This window comes from Alligator mississippiensis, chromosome 14, assembly GCF_030867095.1.
Source record: "Alligator mississippiensis isolate rAllMis1 chromosome 14, rAllMis1, whole genome shotgun sequence".
Taxonomy (NCBI): Eukaryota; Metazoa; Chordata; order Crocodylia; family Alligatoridae; genus Alligator; species Alligator mississippiensis.
The window spans coordinates 4,901,305-4,913,588 of NC_081837.1; the positions used below are offsets into that span (position 1 = coordinate 4,901,305).

Consider the following 12,284-nt stretch of genomic DNA (forward strand, 5'->3'; position numbering starts at 1 on the left):
TGTGGGGCATGTGCTCTCTCTTTTTGTGGCATGTTGCAAGCATTGAACTGGCTGCCGAACAATGGCCTGAGACATTAAAGCTTGTGAATCTCTCCGGATTCAAATTCCTGGGGAGGGAAATACGTATATGGCTATAACATCAGTTAACTGAAAACCCAGGCCACAGAAATGCCTCAAAGGGAGCAAATCGAAGATCAGCGAAAGCTTCGGTCTTGAAACTGTCCCAACAAAAACGTTGGAAGAAGATCACACACCCCATGTCTCTCTTCCTATCCAGAAAGGAAGACTTTAATCTTCGTTAATTAAAACATAAATTGGATAAATAGACTCCTCGTTTCAACTCTATTTCCTGAATTTGCCTGATTTGAAAGCCAAGGGACGCAGATTGAAGCTCGGAGCAGATGGGTGGGGTTGACGCAAAGCTAGGCTGGGGGTCTCGACAAAGAGGTGTGATGTTTTCCTCCGTAAAAACAGTCAGCGTGCTCCGCGGCTGGCGTAATTCGGGACAGGCTCTTCACTATCTGCAACTTGTATGCGAATGAAGGGACATTTGGGCTGAACGGTGGGAATGGGCAGCAAAGTTTTTACCCCAGGTGTCATCCTAGCATAAATGGATAAAACTGCACCTGATATCCTCCTACAAGGGACACGTCTTGGGAACCCTCCTACATGCGATTCCCTCCGCAATCCCGGCAGGTAGCGTTACTGTCATTCATTTGTATTACAGTGTCATTTAACCCCCAGCTAAGCTTAGGCTGTATTACACTGAACAGCCTCTTACGGGTGGTCTGAGAGGGGCTCGGTCTGTATGTTGGACACTGCCATCTACGCAGAGAAGCAAGGGACCAAGTTGAGCATGCTTGGCTTAGCTGCCATCTTGCCCCCAGCAACGTCTCACATGTGATTTCAAGCCCATGAACTCTATCCCGAGCCATTTTGTGGGGACACCATGAAGATAATGCACACTACCGACTTTCCACAGGAGACACCATGAAGATAATGCACACTACTGGCTTTCTACGGGTGCATCGCACCGTTTCCAAGTGAGCGCATAGAGCGACGTTTCAGTGCAAGACGAAGGCTCTGTTTCAATGATTCAGTTCTGCGTGGATTGGGGCTTTAACCCCTCTGCTCACTCATTCACAGGAATATGGCCCTCGAAAGTCATATTACATTTGGTCTTACTGTTGGAGCATGACCTCTCCCAACAGCATGCTTATTTTCTTTAGCTAAAAAAAAAAAAAAAAAAAAAAGTGATAGGTGATTTGGGGATTTTACCCATCGGTTTCTTATTGGGAAACTTCCTTCTAGTAAACTCTTCTGGTTTATCAGCAATAAAAAAGGCAATCATCTATCATTTTACACTAGTTCATGGGTCCTGGGAATGTTCTTCTTGACTGTGTATATCTTCTGGATGGCACAGCGTGTCCCTTCAGCATAAAACATTGCTTGTAAAACAAAGCAGACAGTCCAGGCATCTTTATGAGCAGTGGTCCATCAAAGAGCCAGTCAAATCTGATATTTATGGACATACTAAAAAAACTGCAAAAACTTGCAAATCATGGAGGTATCTAGTTGGTGAAAGGTTCTGGCTTAGCCCGAGTCGAGTGGTACCTCCTCTCGACCCATCCGCCTCTAGTGCGCTATGCCCACCTCATGCCTCTCGTCTTCAATTTGCTTGTGAGGTCCCTGGAGCAGGGACTGTCGTTTCCCTGTAGGCTTGTACAGTGCCCAGGGCTACATGGGCTCCAGCCTGACTTGACTGTGTAGCACTAGTGCATTCGTAGATATTACAGAGATTGAGGGAGAGGGTCCTGATCCTTTGGGATGAAGTTGCAAAATTAATTAGATGATTTAAAACAGGGGTAAACGTTTGATATCAGAGCTTTTAAGCCAGGTGGTTAGTGCATCCACCTGGAGAACCCCACATGACTGTTTCCATTTGCCATGTTAACAATGAACATGTTTTGTCAAAATGTGACCAAATCATGTGGCCTTTTGTTAAATGCATCTAGTTTCTGATCCCTGGGGCCTGGTTTTTTCCCCAGAGTTGCTAAGCATTCGCAGAGACCCGCAAATCCAATCCTTATTTGCCCAGCGAGGCTCTTGAAATACCCACCCCCGAGTATCCCACATTAAAACAAAAAAAAGCTTGGACTTCAGTCTTTCCACCCCTTTTTCTCTGTCTGCAAAATGAGTAGAGTCATACTTGCCTGCCCAAAGGTAACTTTGCAACTAAATTTACGTGTAGGACCTGGAGATCTGGGGTGAAACGCAGTGTAAATGAGCAAAGCATTTTATTACTGAGCAACTGCTTGTTTGCACAATATCAAATAATATATGGCTCTTACATGGCACTACCTTAGGAGGTTGCAAAGCACTTTATGAAGCGCATATTAAAATAAGGAAATAAAGAATAAAAGAGAGCTAAAGTAAGGGGGGGTGGGAGGACATAGGTGGAGAAAGATATCCAGATACATATAGATCCAGGACTCCCGGGGAAGAAGTTATCCAGGGGTGATGGAACCGCTCTAAACCTTTGACTGAAAAGGTAAGCATCCGGCTTCATCCTCAGTGTGTAATCAAGAAGCAACTTCCACAATGACATTAACACCTGTTAAATCTAATCGTACGATGCAGAATTTTTCTTTTGGTTTTCAAATATATTAGACGGTATCAAGCAAACCCTAGAATTTCTCTTCGATACGGCTGCCGCTTCACATGAAAGCAAACTCCTGAATTGAGGAGCATTGTCGGTAAAATGTTCAGAAGTGCCTAAGTTGCACCGAGTTAGTCTCCAGAGCGACTGAAAATGTACATTTTACTGCTTCTGGTCTCGCTGTTTCCACCTGAACTCAGTTTTTCACCTGCCCTATGCATTACTGGAGCCGTAGCTCTTATGAAGGGCTGTCGGGAGCCCCAGGCAGGAGTCGAGATGGTGACGGAGCTTGTAACGAGTGCGCAGAAAAACATCACGCCAGCGGCACGGCAGCTGAAGTTTATAAGAGGAGGATAAAGAAAGCATTTGCTCTGAACTCCGTAATAGGAATGTGTTTGTAGAAGATTAACACATCATTGATAACTGTTTTAATAAACAGTCACCTGTTACAGCACCAAACTGCTCAATACTTTTGCTTACATATAGCCATTTGTACTTCATAACTCTTTATGCCGATATCCTGATATCTCTTTATGTGGCCTACTGCTGGTGTTTGTAAAGTGCTTACCACATCCCATAAGCATGCATTCACTCTTCATGAACTGCCTGCAAATTAACCCTCAGTATAGAAGGATGAAGTCTTTGGGTAAAGGCAGTATCTTTTATTAGACCACCTCAATTGTTGCAAACAAGTTATTTGCAAGCATGCATCCTTCCTTGGGGGGGGGGAAAAAAAAAAGAAATGAAAAAATGGTGAGAAAGATAGGATTTCTGACCATCTTTCATCTCTCTCACCCTTTGTAATTTCTTTTTTTTGGCCTGAGGAAAGACGTGTGTCTGAAATCTTGCTTTCCTTTTCCAGACAATAGATTCTCGCTTTGGGTTTTCAGTTTGCTGAGTGCTGTCAGTCCTGGGGACTTACCAGTTCATAGGTTTTTAAGGCTTTGAGGGGCCAAATAGCAGGATGACAGTCAGTTTTCTGCATAGAAGGGTTTAAAAAGGCAGGGAGCGGGGCAGTAGAAAAGACATCCAGTGTTAAATGGACCAAAAGCAACTGTTTGGGAGTAGAAAAGGTACTTATGCATCGGTGTAAATTTGTGTATTGAATTGCTTGCTTGCCTGGGCCCATAGGATTTGGGAGCGGCGGGCGCGAGAGCCCCTCTGTGCTACTCCTGGAGACCTCTGACCTTCTCCTAGTTTTGCCATTTCTCTCCCCTGTAGGAAGCCACGGAAGGCTTTTTTTGTAACAACATTGCCCTCTGCTGTTTAATATGCATCAGATGCCTATTAAAAGCAACCTTTTGGGTTCAGCTAGGATCCAGTACTTTAAACCGGGTTCTTGACATTTGTGCACCTTTAAATACGTGAAAATAATAATAAACGGCCCATAACAAATGTGCAAGCACAGACGCTTGTTGTTTGCTGCTTACATTCCCATCTGAGAATTAGATGAATGCATAGAATAGGATTTCCCAAAATTATCTAAGCAGCTTGTGTGTGTAATTTTCACTCGTTTAAATAAGAAATAAGCACCTAACCCATGCAGGTACTTTTGAAGATCCCATTAATAGGTCCTTTTAATCAACGTGCTTTTGAACTTTGAACGTGAGATGAGTCTGAGGCCCGCTCCATTTGGATGGAGTTCATAAACTCTTTCTTGCTAGAAATGATAGGTCTGCAATGGTAGGCTCCCATGTCAACGGGTTCTGCTCAGACAGGCTTTTCTGCCTTCCTGGAGCCCCTTTAGGACCTTGCAAAGCCTCAAGAGAATTGCAGGCTCGGAGAAAGATGGTGTGACGATATATGTGCTAAATATGCTTAGTAAAACGGAAGAGCCCTTGTTCAGACCAAAGGTTGTTGGTTTGCGAGTTGGGTTTCTGACGTGTTCTCTGTGTCATTTATTAGGTGCATTTGAACTTGTATAAAGCAACATTTTTAACTTTAACTTGGGGGGGGGGGGGGAAGCTGGACTATGTGAGAAATTTAATAACGCACCTGATGGGTATAACCCATTTAGCTGTGGGAAAGTACTAGCATGGAGTCAGGAGTCTTGCTGCCCATCGCTCTCACACCAGTGCTGAAGGAGGGCAAAAACTGGCAGATTTCAATTATGTAATAAGTGTTAATCCACCTGCCCATGAGGCACTAAATTGCTGTGATATGAAAGCTAGACAGGAACCTGGCATCTTTTTTTCTACAAAGAAATTAAATGCAATAAGGGAGAACGGGGACATGATGCCAACCAGGCACTTAAGTGAGTGATTCTCAACTGGGGTGTCGGCGCCCCGGGGAGCTGCAAGGGTTTTTGAAGGGTGCCCTGAGAGGTGAGGAGGTAAGTGCAGGCTCGGGCTCATCCCTGCCTGCTCTCTGCAAGGGGGTAAGCACTGAAACAAATACATTTGCTTTTGAAATGGGGTATTGTTGAATTCAGGGTGCCTCGAGTGAGTCAAACAAGGACTTGGGGGCTCAACTCTAAAGGGTCGAGAGCCACTGATTTAAGCATGTGCTTAACTTATAAGCACGTTAGTATTCCCACTGTGGTCGTTGGCACCACTTAGCATCTGAAACCTAACCACGGGCTTAAACGCTAGGCTGAATTAGAGCCTACCCGAGCAAGGCTAAAGATTTCTGCCCAATGTGATGCTCCCTTACTACATTTCCTAAATGTCCAATCCATCTCTCTGTCTCTGTGTCATCTGTCCAAATCGGGGCCTGAATTCATATTCATTTCTTTTCAGAATACCATCAGGGACTATTAAACCAATCCTATAATTGCACTGTAGGCAGCGACAATTTACTCTCTGATAAAGGTCACTGTAGACAGATCAATTATGCTTTATTAAACATGTTTACCACCTTCGGCCATCCGAGCAACCAGAAAGTGCTTGGTTATGCCCCTGAGTTAATAACCCGAATATTGAAATACACGCAGGTTAAAGTTTAATTTGCTATTAAGAGGATGACATGGCAACAGAAAGCCCACTGGAAAAAATTCATTTTTCAGTTGTGGAGCAGGATCATAGTACCTCTTGTGCCGCTTGCTCTCGCAGCCCGTGGGATGTGCAAAACGATCTCTTCTAGCAGTTTGAGATTGGATATTCCACCATGAACAGGGACCTAAATTGTTCTGGCAATGGTACAAAAGTCTGGAGCTCCCAGCTAGTCCTCGGCCTGGGTATCCCCCAGCTGACCATTAACTTAATATCTGTGGCCTTCAACTGCACAGTCATTTTCACCATCGTGTCTACAAAAGATCTGCATAAGCCCATCTTTGTCCTCTTCTGCAATTTGGCTTTTTCGGACCTCTTCACCAGCTCTTCAGGTTTCTGGATTTCAATACTGTTCATCACTGACCCAGAAAGCACCGTCTTCGGCTCCAAGGACATCCTCGTACCTTATGCTTTCTACACCATATCTATTCTGTCCACCATCTATAACCAAGTCAGCATTGGCATTGAACGCTACTTGGCTGTGGCCGAAGGCTTCAGGACGAGGTACAGGATTTCTAGGAACCAGTCACTGGTGGCAGCTCTCATTAACTGGACACTTGCTTTTCTTTTGGGTGGCATGCCTTTGATGGGCTGGGATTGCTATAAGAAGGAAAACAGGTCTGTTCTGTACAGCCCTCTTTGTATCGACTATCTTATCTTCATCACCATCCCAAACTGCGTGGTGGCCTTTATCTTGCCTTTCTTCACCTACCTTAGCATCATTGTCATCTTAAGGAAACAGAAGTGTGCAATGAAAGCACACAGGCAAACTCTCGGTGCCTACAAATCAGCTGAGCTCCAAGTTGCCACGACTAGTATTTTCATCTGGCTTTTAGCACTGGTCTCCTATGCCCCTTTTTTTGCAGGAGTCATACTGGATGCAACCATGCAGTTGTGCCACGCCGAGGCGTACCCGAGGGTCTTTGTATTCAGGAACTGTAGTGCTATGATGATAACCATGAACTGCTTGGGGAACCCCATCATCTACACACTCAAAGTCAAAAACCTGGGGCATAAACTCAGATTGCTGAAGTGCCCTTCCAGCAACCGCATCCAAGTGCAGGCTATTGGGAATAGCTAATCTTCCTTGAACCTGCACGAGAAGGACTAGAACCGCACGGCTAGAATCAGACAGCACACTCGGTATATTCGTGTCGGTGACTTTAGCATGGTACAGATCTACTTTTCCAGGCTAGTTTCTTTTCTATAGACTCTGGCTGCCTCCTGTGAAGCTAAATTCAAATTTGACCGTGTCATAAAGTGGCTTACAGCTGGGGATCCGTTTCAGAACTGGAGCGACGGGACAGCTCCCTGGGAAGGTTTGGGACAAAGCCGGACAAAGGGTTGGGACAATTCTCCCGTTGGAAGAATAAACCGCACTGGATTGGGAATCTAAGCATCTTGCCCAGCATCGTATCTGTGAAGAAATTAATAACTGAACACTTAGGGGAGCAAAAAGGCAAAAAAAAAAAAAATAAAAAAAATGAAAAATCATGTTTCTGAGTTAATGCTGATCGTGACCAATTATTAGACTGTATTTAGAAATGCCGTCTACCAAACGGTCTCTTCGGTTGCTTCTCTGAGAGCATTTCTGCATCTTCTTTTTGTCTCATTATGATAAAAGTAGCAATATTGCTGTTTCAAAAGGACAGAGCAAAATCAGTGGCTTTTACAGCGTGTGAACTCGAATTGAATTTCCAGTTAATCCTTGAACCCTAAACACAATGGATAGGAGCGGCTGTAGTGCATTTGCTGACATTTCTCAGCTGCGTGCCTGATTTGTCTCTCTCTTTATTGGACACCCAAGATTTATTTTGCATTAAGAGATCAAAATCAACCCATTGTGAATGTTTGTTTTGCAGTTGGAAACGTGCCTGACCTGTGCTGGACCTGCTACCAAAACGTTGTTCGTTCTTTGTGCTGCTTTATCAGCCTAAAGGCCCTTGGGAGCCCTTTGGTTGATTTGCAAGCACATTTTCAGAAAACGGGAAACAAATTAAAGTTTCAATTCTTTATTTAAACCCAGTAAAAAATGCATTTGTAAGTCTGTTCTCATACATGGTTAATATAACACTTAACATTTTTTACTGTAGTGCTTTTGATTGCCAAACAGGTCTCTTTGGGAAACATTGACAACCATGTATTTTTTATTTTTTTTTCTGGTTTTTACTTCTCATACCTTAGCCCCTGTGACTCGAATATTTGAACCGTAGCTTCTGTTAAAAAAAACACACTTCAGGTTTGCCACCTCGAAACTTCAGCGGACAGACTGTGTATAATGTATATTTTTCTCTAAAGGTAAATATTTTATCATTAGTATTAAAGTTTGTTTCAGTATCTACTTTACAAAATGAGTGTTTTCCTCTAGATCACTTGCTTGAATAGTTCATATTTTGTTACTTCAGTGGTAGATGCCAAGATGAAAAGCAAATTTTCCACATTGCATTGTGTTATCCAAAATCAATTATTGAGTACTATTAGAAAGATTATGTAATCAAGATTAGCTGTCTCTAAACCAGTGGCTGAAGGCCGCTTACTGAGTTTAGGCAAGCCATCGAGGGCCGCACGACAGGCAGCCAGGGGCAGATCAATATTACTTTTCTAAATTTTTTTAGTGCCCCTGCGGGCCAGATAGACTGGCCTGGCGGGCCGCATTTTGCCCACCCCGCTCTAAACCCTGGTAGGTATAGCCGTGATTTTTTCTTAAGAGATCCCTGTGGCTCAAACTTATTCTTCTGATTTAAAATGGCTGGTGAAGAGACCTAGCATCTGATGGAGCGAGCTCTTGCTCATGAAAGCTTATGCATCTCTGATGCGACGAGTCTATAAAGTGCATCTCTGTCCTGCCTGTTGCATGGTTTGGGACCATTTACTAATGTCATGCTAATCTCTAATATGGATTCACCCTCCCCCCCCCCCCCAAGTTAAATAATCAAATTAGCATTTGAAAATCAGACCTCAAAATACCAGATGGCTGTTTTCCAAGGGTTTTGTTCACGTTGTTTTTATACGTGTAAAGGCATAGGTGACATTTTCCTTAAATAAGATCAGCCTTTCTTGTTTTTTTTTAAGAAGGCATGAAACAGTATGTTCAGTTTAATCTAAGGATGCATCAATTATTGTAATATAAAGGAAAGGTCTGTAACATTTACAAATTAGTGATTTAGTGTTTGATCATATTGGTATTGAAAGCCATCTTGTATGCGATTCTCTGATAAAGACAATATGGACTATTTTCATTTTGAAGAATTCAAAGGTAAACGTTACCTTTATGCAAATAGAGCTAAGTGGGGAAATGTGTAACCTATTAAAATAAATGATGTAAATATATCATTAGGGGAAAGCAAGATGCATTCTGTTCCTTTTTCATTAAACGTTCCCTGTACCATCCAGGACTTCAGAAATGATTTATAAATGTCTAAACATCTGGTTCTCCCTTATTATATTTCAAACTGAACTTTAAAACAGGAGATTAAAAAGACAGCAACCAAAGGGCAAGGCAATACAGATCAAATTGGGGGGGGGGGGGTTATTATGTTTAGCTTCATTTACATCCAGGTTGACCTTAGAACCCGAGATGTAGCAACCAGCACATGCAACATTATCATTTATCTCTTGTGGTGATTGCAGAAGAGATCAAAATCATTTTGCAAACAAGATAGCAGTTGGACTGCAGCCAGCGATCCCTTTGAAGAGAAAATAATCCTAAATCTATCAGTCCTCAAGAAAATTATGGCTGTGCTATAGCACCTCTTCTTACTAACGTGAAGAGACCAACACCGCTTTAACCTAGAGGAAGCGTGCTCTGGTGCCCAGACCTGGGGCGATGGGGGATTACAGGAGGCATGGGTGTGCTGCTTAGCTCTGCCACTGATCTGTTCTGTGACCTTGGGCAAGTCACTTCACCTTTCTGTCCCTCTGTTTGCCCTTCCTGCTGTATCTATTTAGACGATACGCTCGCTGCCCCACTTCAGGAGTTTTGCTCTGAAAACCAGGCCCCCGGTGTGGTTTGGCAAATCTAGGTGCTATTGCAACACTATGAAGCAGAAGCAGGTCCTGTCATAGGTGAGGGTTTGGGGTACCAATGATCCTACGCTGAAGGGGTGCTCCTGGGGTGGGGGTGCATGGAAGGGGCTGGCCTGGATAGTCTTATGGATGCTGCTGGGCCAACATTTCGTATACTGTTGCCTGCAGTTGTATGGGGCTGGACTCTGACTTGGGAGGTCCTTTCCCGACCTCTGTCCCTGCGATGGATGAGCACGTAGAGCAGCATTGGCCGGCGCAGCACTGAGATCTTAGAAAAGATCCTTTGAGCAGCAGTGGCCAACTTGCAGCCCGTTGAAATTGCTGGACTCCATCCAGGTGCTGGCAGTGGTGTGCATGGAGCTTGCTAGAACGAGGACCCCAACCACACGAGCCTCTTCTAGTGCACAATTGCTACCTTACGACAGCAGGGGCGACGGTTTTGGCAGGCGTGCCACTAATAAAGCTCCGCACCCTCCTCGAGTGCCGCTCTAATCGCCTTTTCCCGCCTGGTCTGCTTTCTGGTCCCTGCCCCTTTGCTGACCTGCTGTGCGTGCTGCAGGATGACCACCTCTGCCTTAGGGATTACCCAGAATTTAAAAATTAACCTGAGCACAGGTGAAGTGCTCTCTGCTTGCAATGCCATGAGAGGGCAGGAGTGGTCTACTTGCAAGCCAAAGAAGCAGGATTTTCCCAGTGGTTTTTTCGATCTCAGCAGCTGCAGAGCTGAATGCTTCTCTTGTCTGGGTATTTATGCCTTCCACATTGTTGTGGCATCCGAGTGCAAACTGCCTTTTCTTCTTCTGTGCGAGGATGAACCTACAGGACTGCCTGTTGCTTATTTCAATCATGTGTGCTGGAAACCAAAAACACATCCTAAATCCAAAGGAACCAGAACTGAACCTGCTTTTTACTGGCTTGCTGCAAGAAGAAACAAGGTCCCAAGGAATGCATGGCACCGAGAAGCACGTGAAGACGGGTTTTCAGTTCATGGCCAATCTATACCAGCATTGTTCTTGGGCTTTGTGCCACTCGCAGAGTAAGATAAAAACATGGGCAACTGAAGTTCACTCAGTTTAACCATTAACTCTGCCAAGCAGTACCTATTTCCTTTAGATTATTATATCTCACAGCAAAGTTTGGGGGGGGCAATTCTTCTTTTTATTTTCAAAACCCATCTGCATTATGAGGTTGGAGGTGCAGCACTGCTGCTCACCTTGCTCACCAGTAGACTTGGCGCTCAGCTGCAGGATGCTGCTGGTGTCACTGGGACATGTATGACGTGGTCTGCAGCTTCCCCCACAATTTTGACCTGGTTTATAAGAGGACTCCTTCCAGGAACACATCACTGTACGCATGTTACCAGCCTAGCCGCGGTGCAGTCGTTCACACTGGTGGCCTCTCACTGAGCAGGAGCACTTCTTTCTCTGCTTCCCTATTCCCTTGCAGCTGATAGACCATCCTTTCTGCTCCTCTTTCCCTCTCATCTGGAAGAGCACGTCACCCTTTCTCCACCTGAGTCCCAAACCATGTCAGACTCTTGTCTCAAGATCCATCTTTTTTGGCCTATTATCCAGCTCTCTTCCAAGAAAGACCCTCCCTAAATCGGTGAAAGTGGAACATGTGTGCGGTCTGGAGTTGGGAGAGGGAAGTAATGAAAACCAGCGGGAAACGGGAGATGTTTGCCTCTACAAAGCTGTCCAAAGCGGGGCACTCTGGAAAACAGCACAGCATCCCCTTCAAAGAGGGATCATCCTTTAAAAAGCAACACACTCGGTACTTTTAAAGGCACGCGTTATTTTCAAATGTGCTTCTGTTTGTCGATTCCCTTGAAGAAAACTGCTTCTGTGCAATCCTATATTGTCTTCAGCAGCTCAGGCGACGCTGGGGATACAATAAAACATAGAGCACCTTAGGTTTAAATTTCCTTCAAGTTATTTTCATGTGCTTGTAGTCCTTGCCTGGCTAAGGATGCACAGCAGTGCAGGAAACTTTACGTGTTAACCATACCATAGCATGGAGATGGCCATGTCTCAGCCATGTCACCCCCCCCTTTGGTGTGAAGTCATGCAGGAGAACATGTGTGAACATGTGTCCCAAATGCTGACCATGGGGGCCGAGCTTCACCTGCTGCAGATTGACTGAATTCCCCTGTATGCTTCAGGCTCCCCCTTTTATTGGGGTTGCAGATGGTGGCATGGACTCCCCTTTTATTTAGATGATTATTTATTTGGATTATGCGGGACCCTCCTATTATTTGGGTTGCAGACAGTGACCATTTTTATGCTGGTGGAGGCATCAGTTTAATTTTCTTTAAGCAGCATCAACTTCTTGCAGCTGCATCTCCAGCATGCTGCATCTCCCTCCCCCCTCCTCCCCACCCTTGTATCGGCGGTGGATTGGTCGCCCCTGCGCTCGGCGCTCGATTGATGGGGCAGCATCGGCGGTGGATTGGTCGCCTCAGCGCTCGATTGATGGGGCAGCATCGGCGGTGGATTGGTCGCCCCTGCACTCGATTGATGGGGCAGCATGACAGTGGATTGGTCGCCCCTGCGCTCGATTGATCGGCGGTGGATTGGGTGGAGGCGCTCGGCGCTCGGCCGCGCGGGCTG

The 12,284-nt window shown here is 45.0% G+C and overlaps 1 protein-coding gene across 1 annotated transcript; it reads left to right on the forward strand.

The window, feature by feature from the left end:
- Positions 1-5,764: 5,764 nt before the first annotated feature.
- On the forward strand, positions 5,765-6,730 carry LOC132244856 (lysophosphatidic acid receptor 1-A-like). Its single transcript, XM_059717512.1, has one exon. The coding sequence runs from the start codon at positions 5,765-5,767 to the stop codon at positions 6,728-6,730; it is 966 nt and encodes a 321-aa protein (XP_059573495.1).
- The last annotated feature ends 5,554 nt before the right edge of the window (positions 6,731-12,284 follow it).

What these genes read in the sequence shown, in the direction of transcription:
- LOC132244856 (XM_059717512.1), top strand. Translation starts at nt 5,765, where the DNA reads ATGAACAGGGACCTAAATTGTTCTGGCAATGGTACAAAAGTCTGGAGC.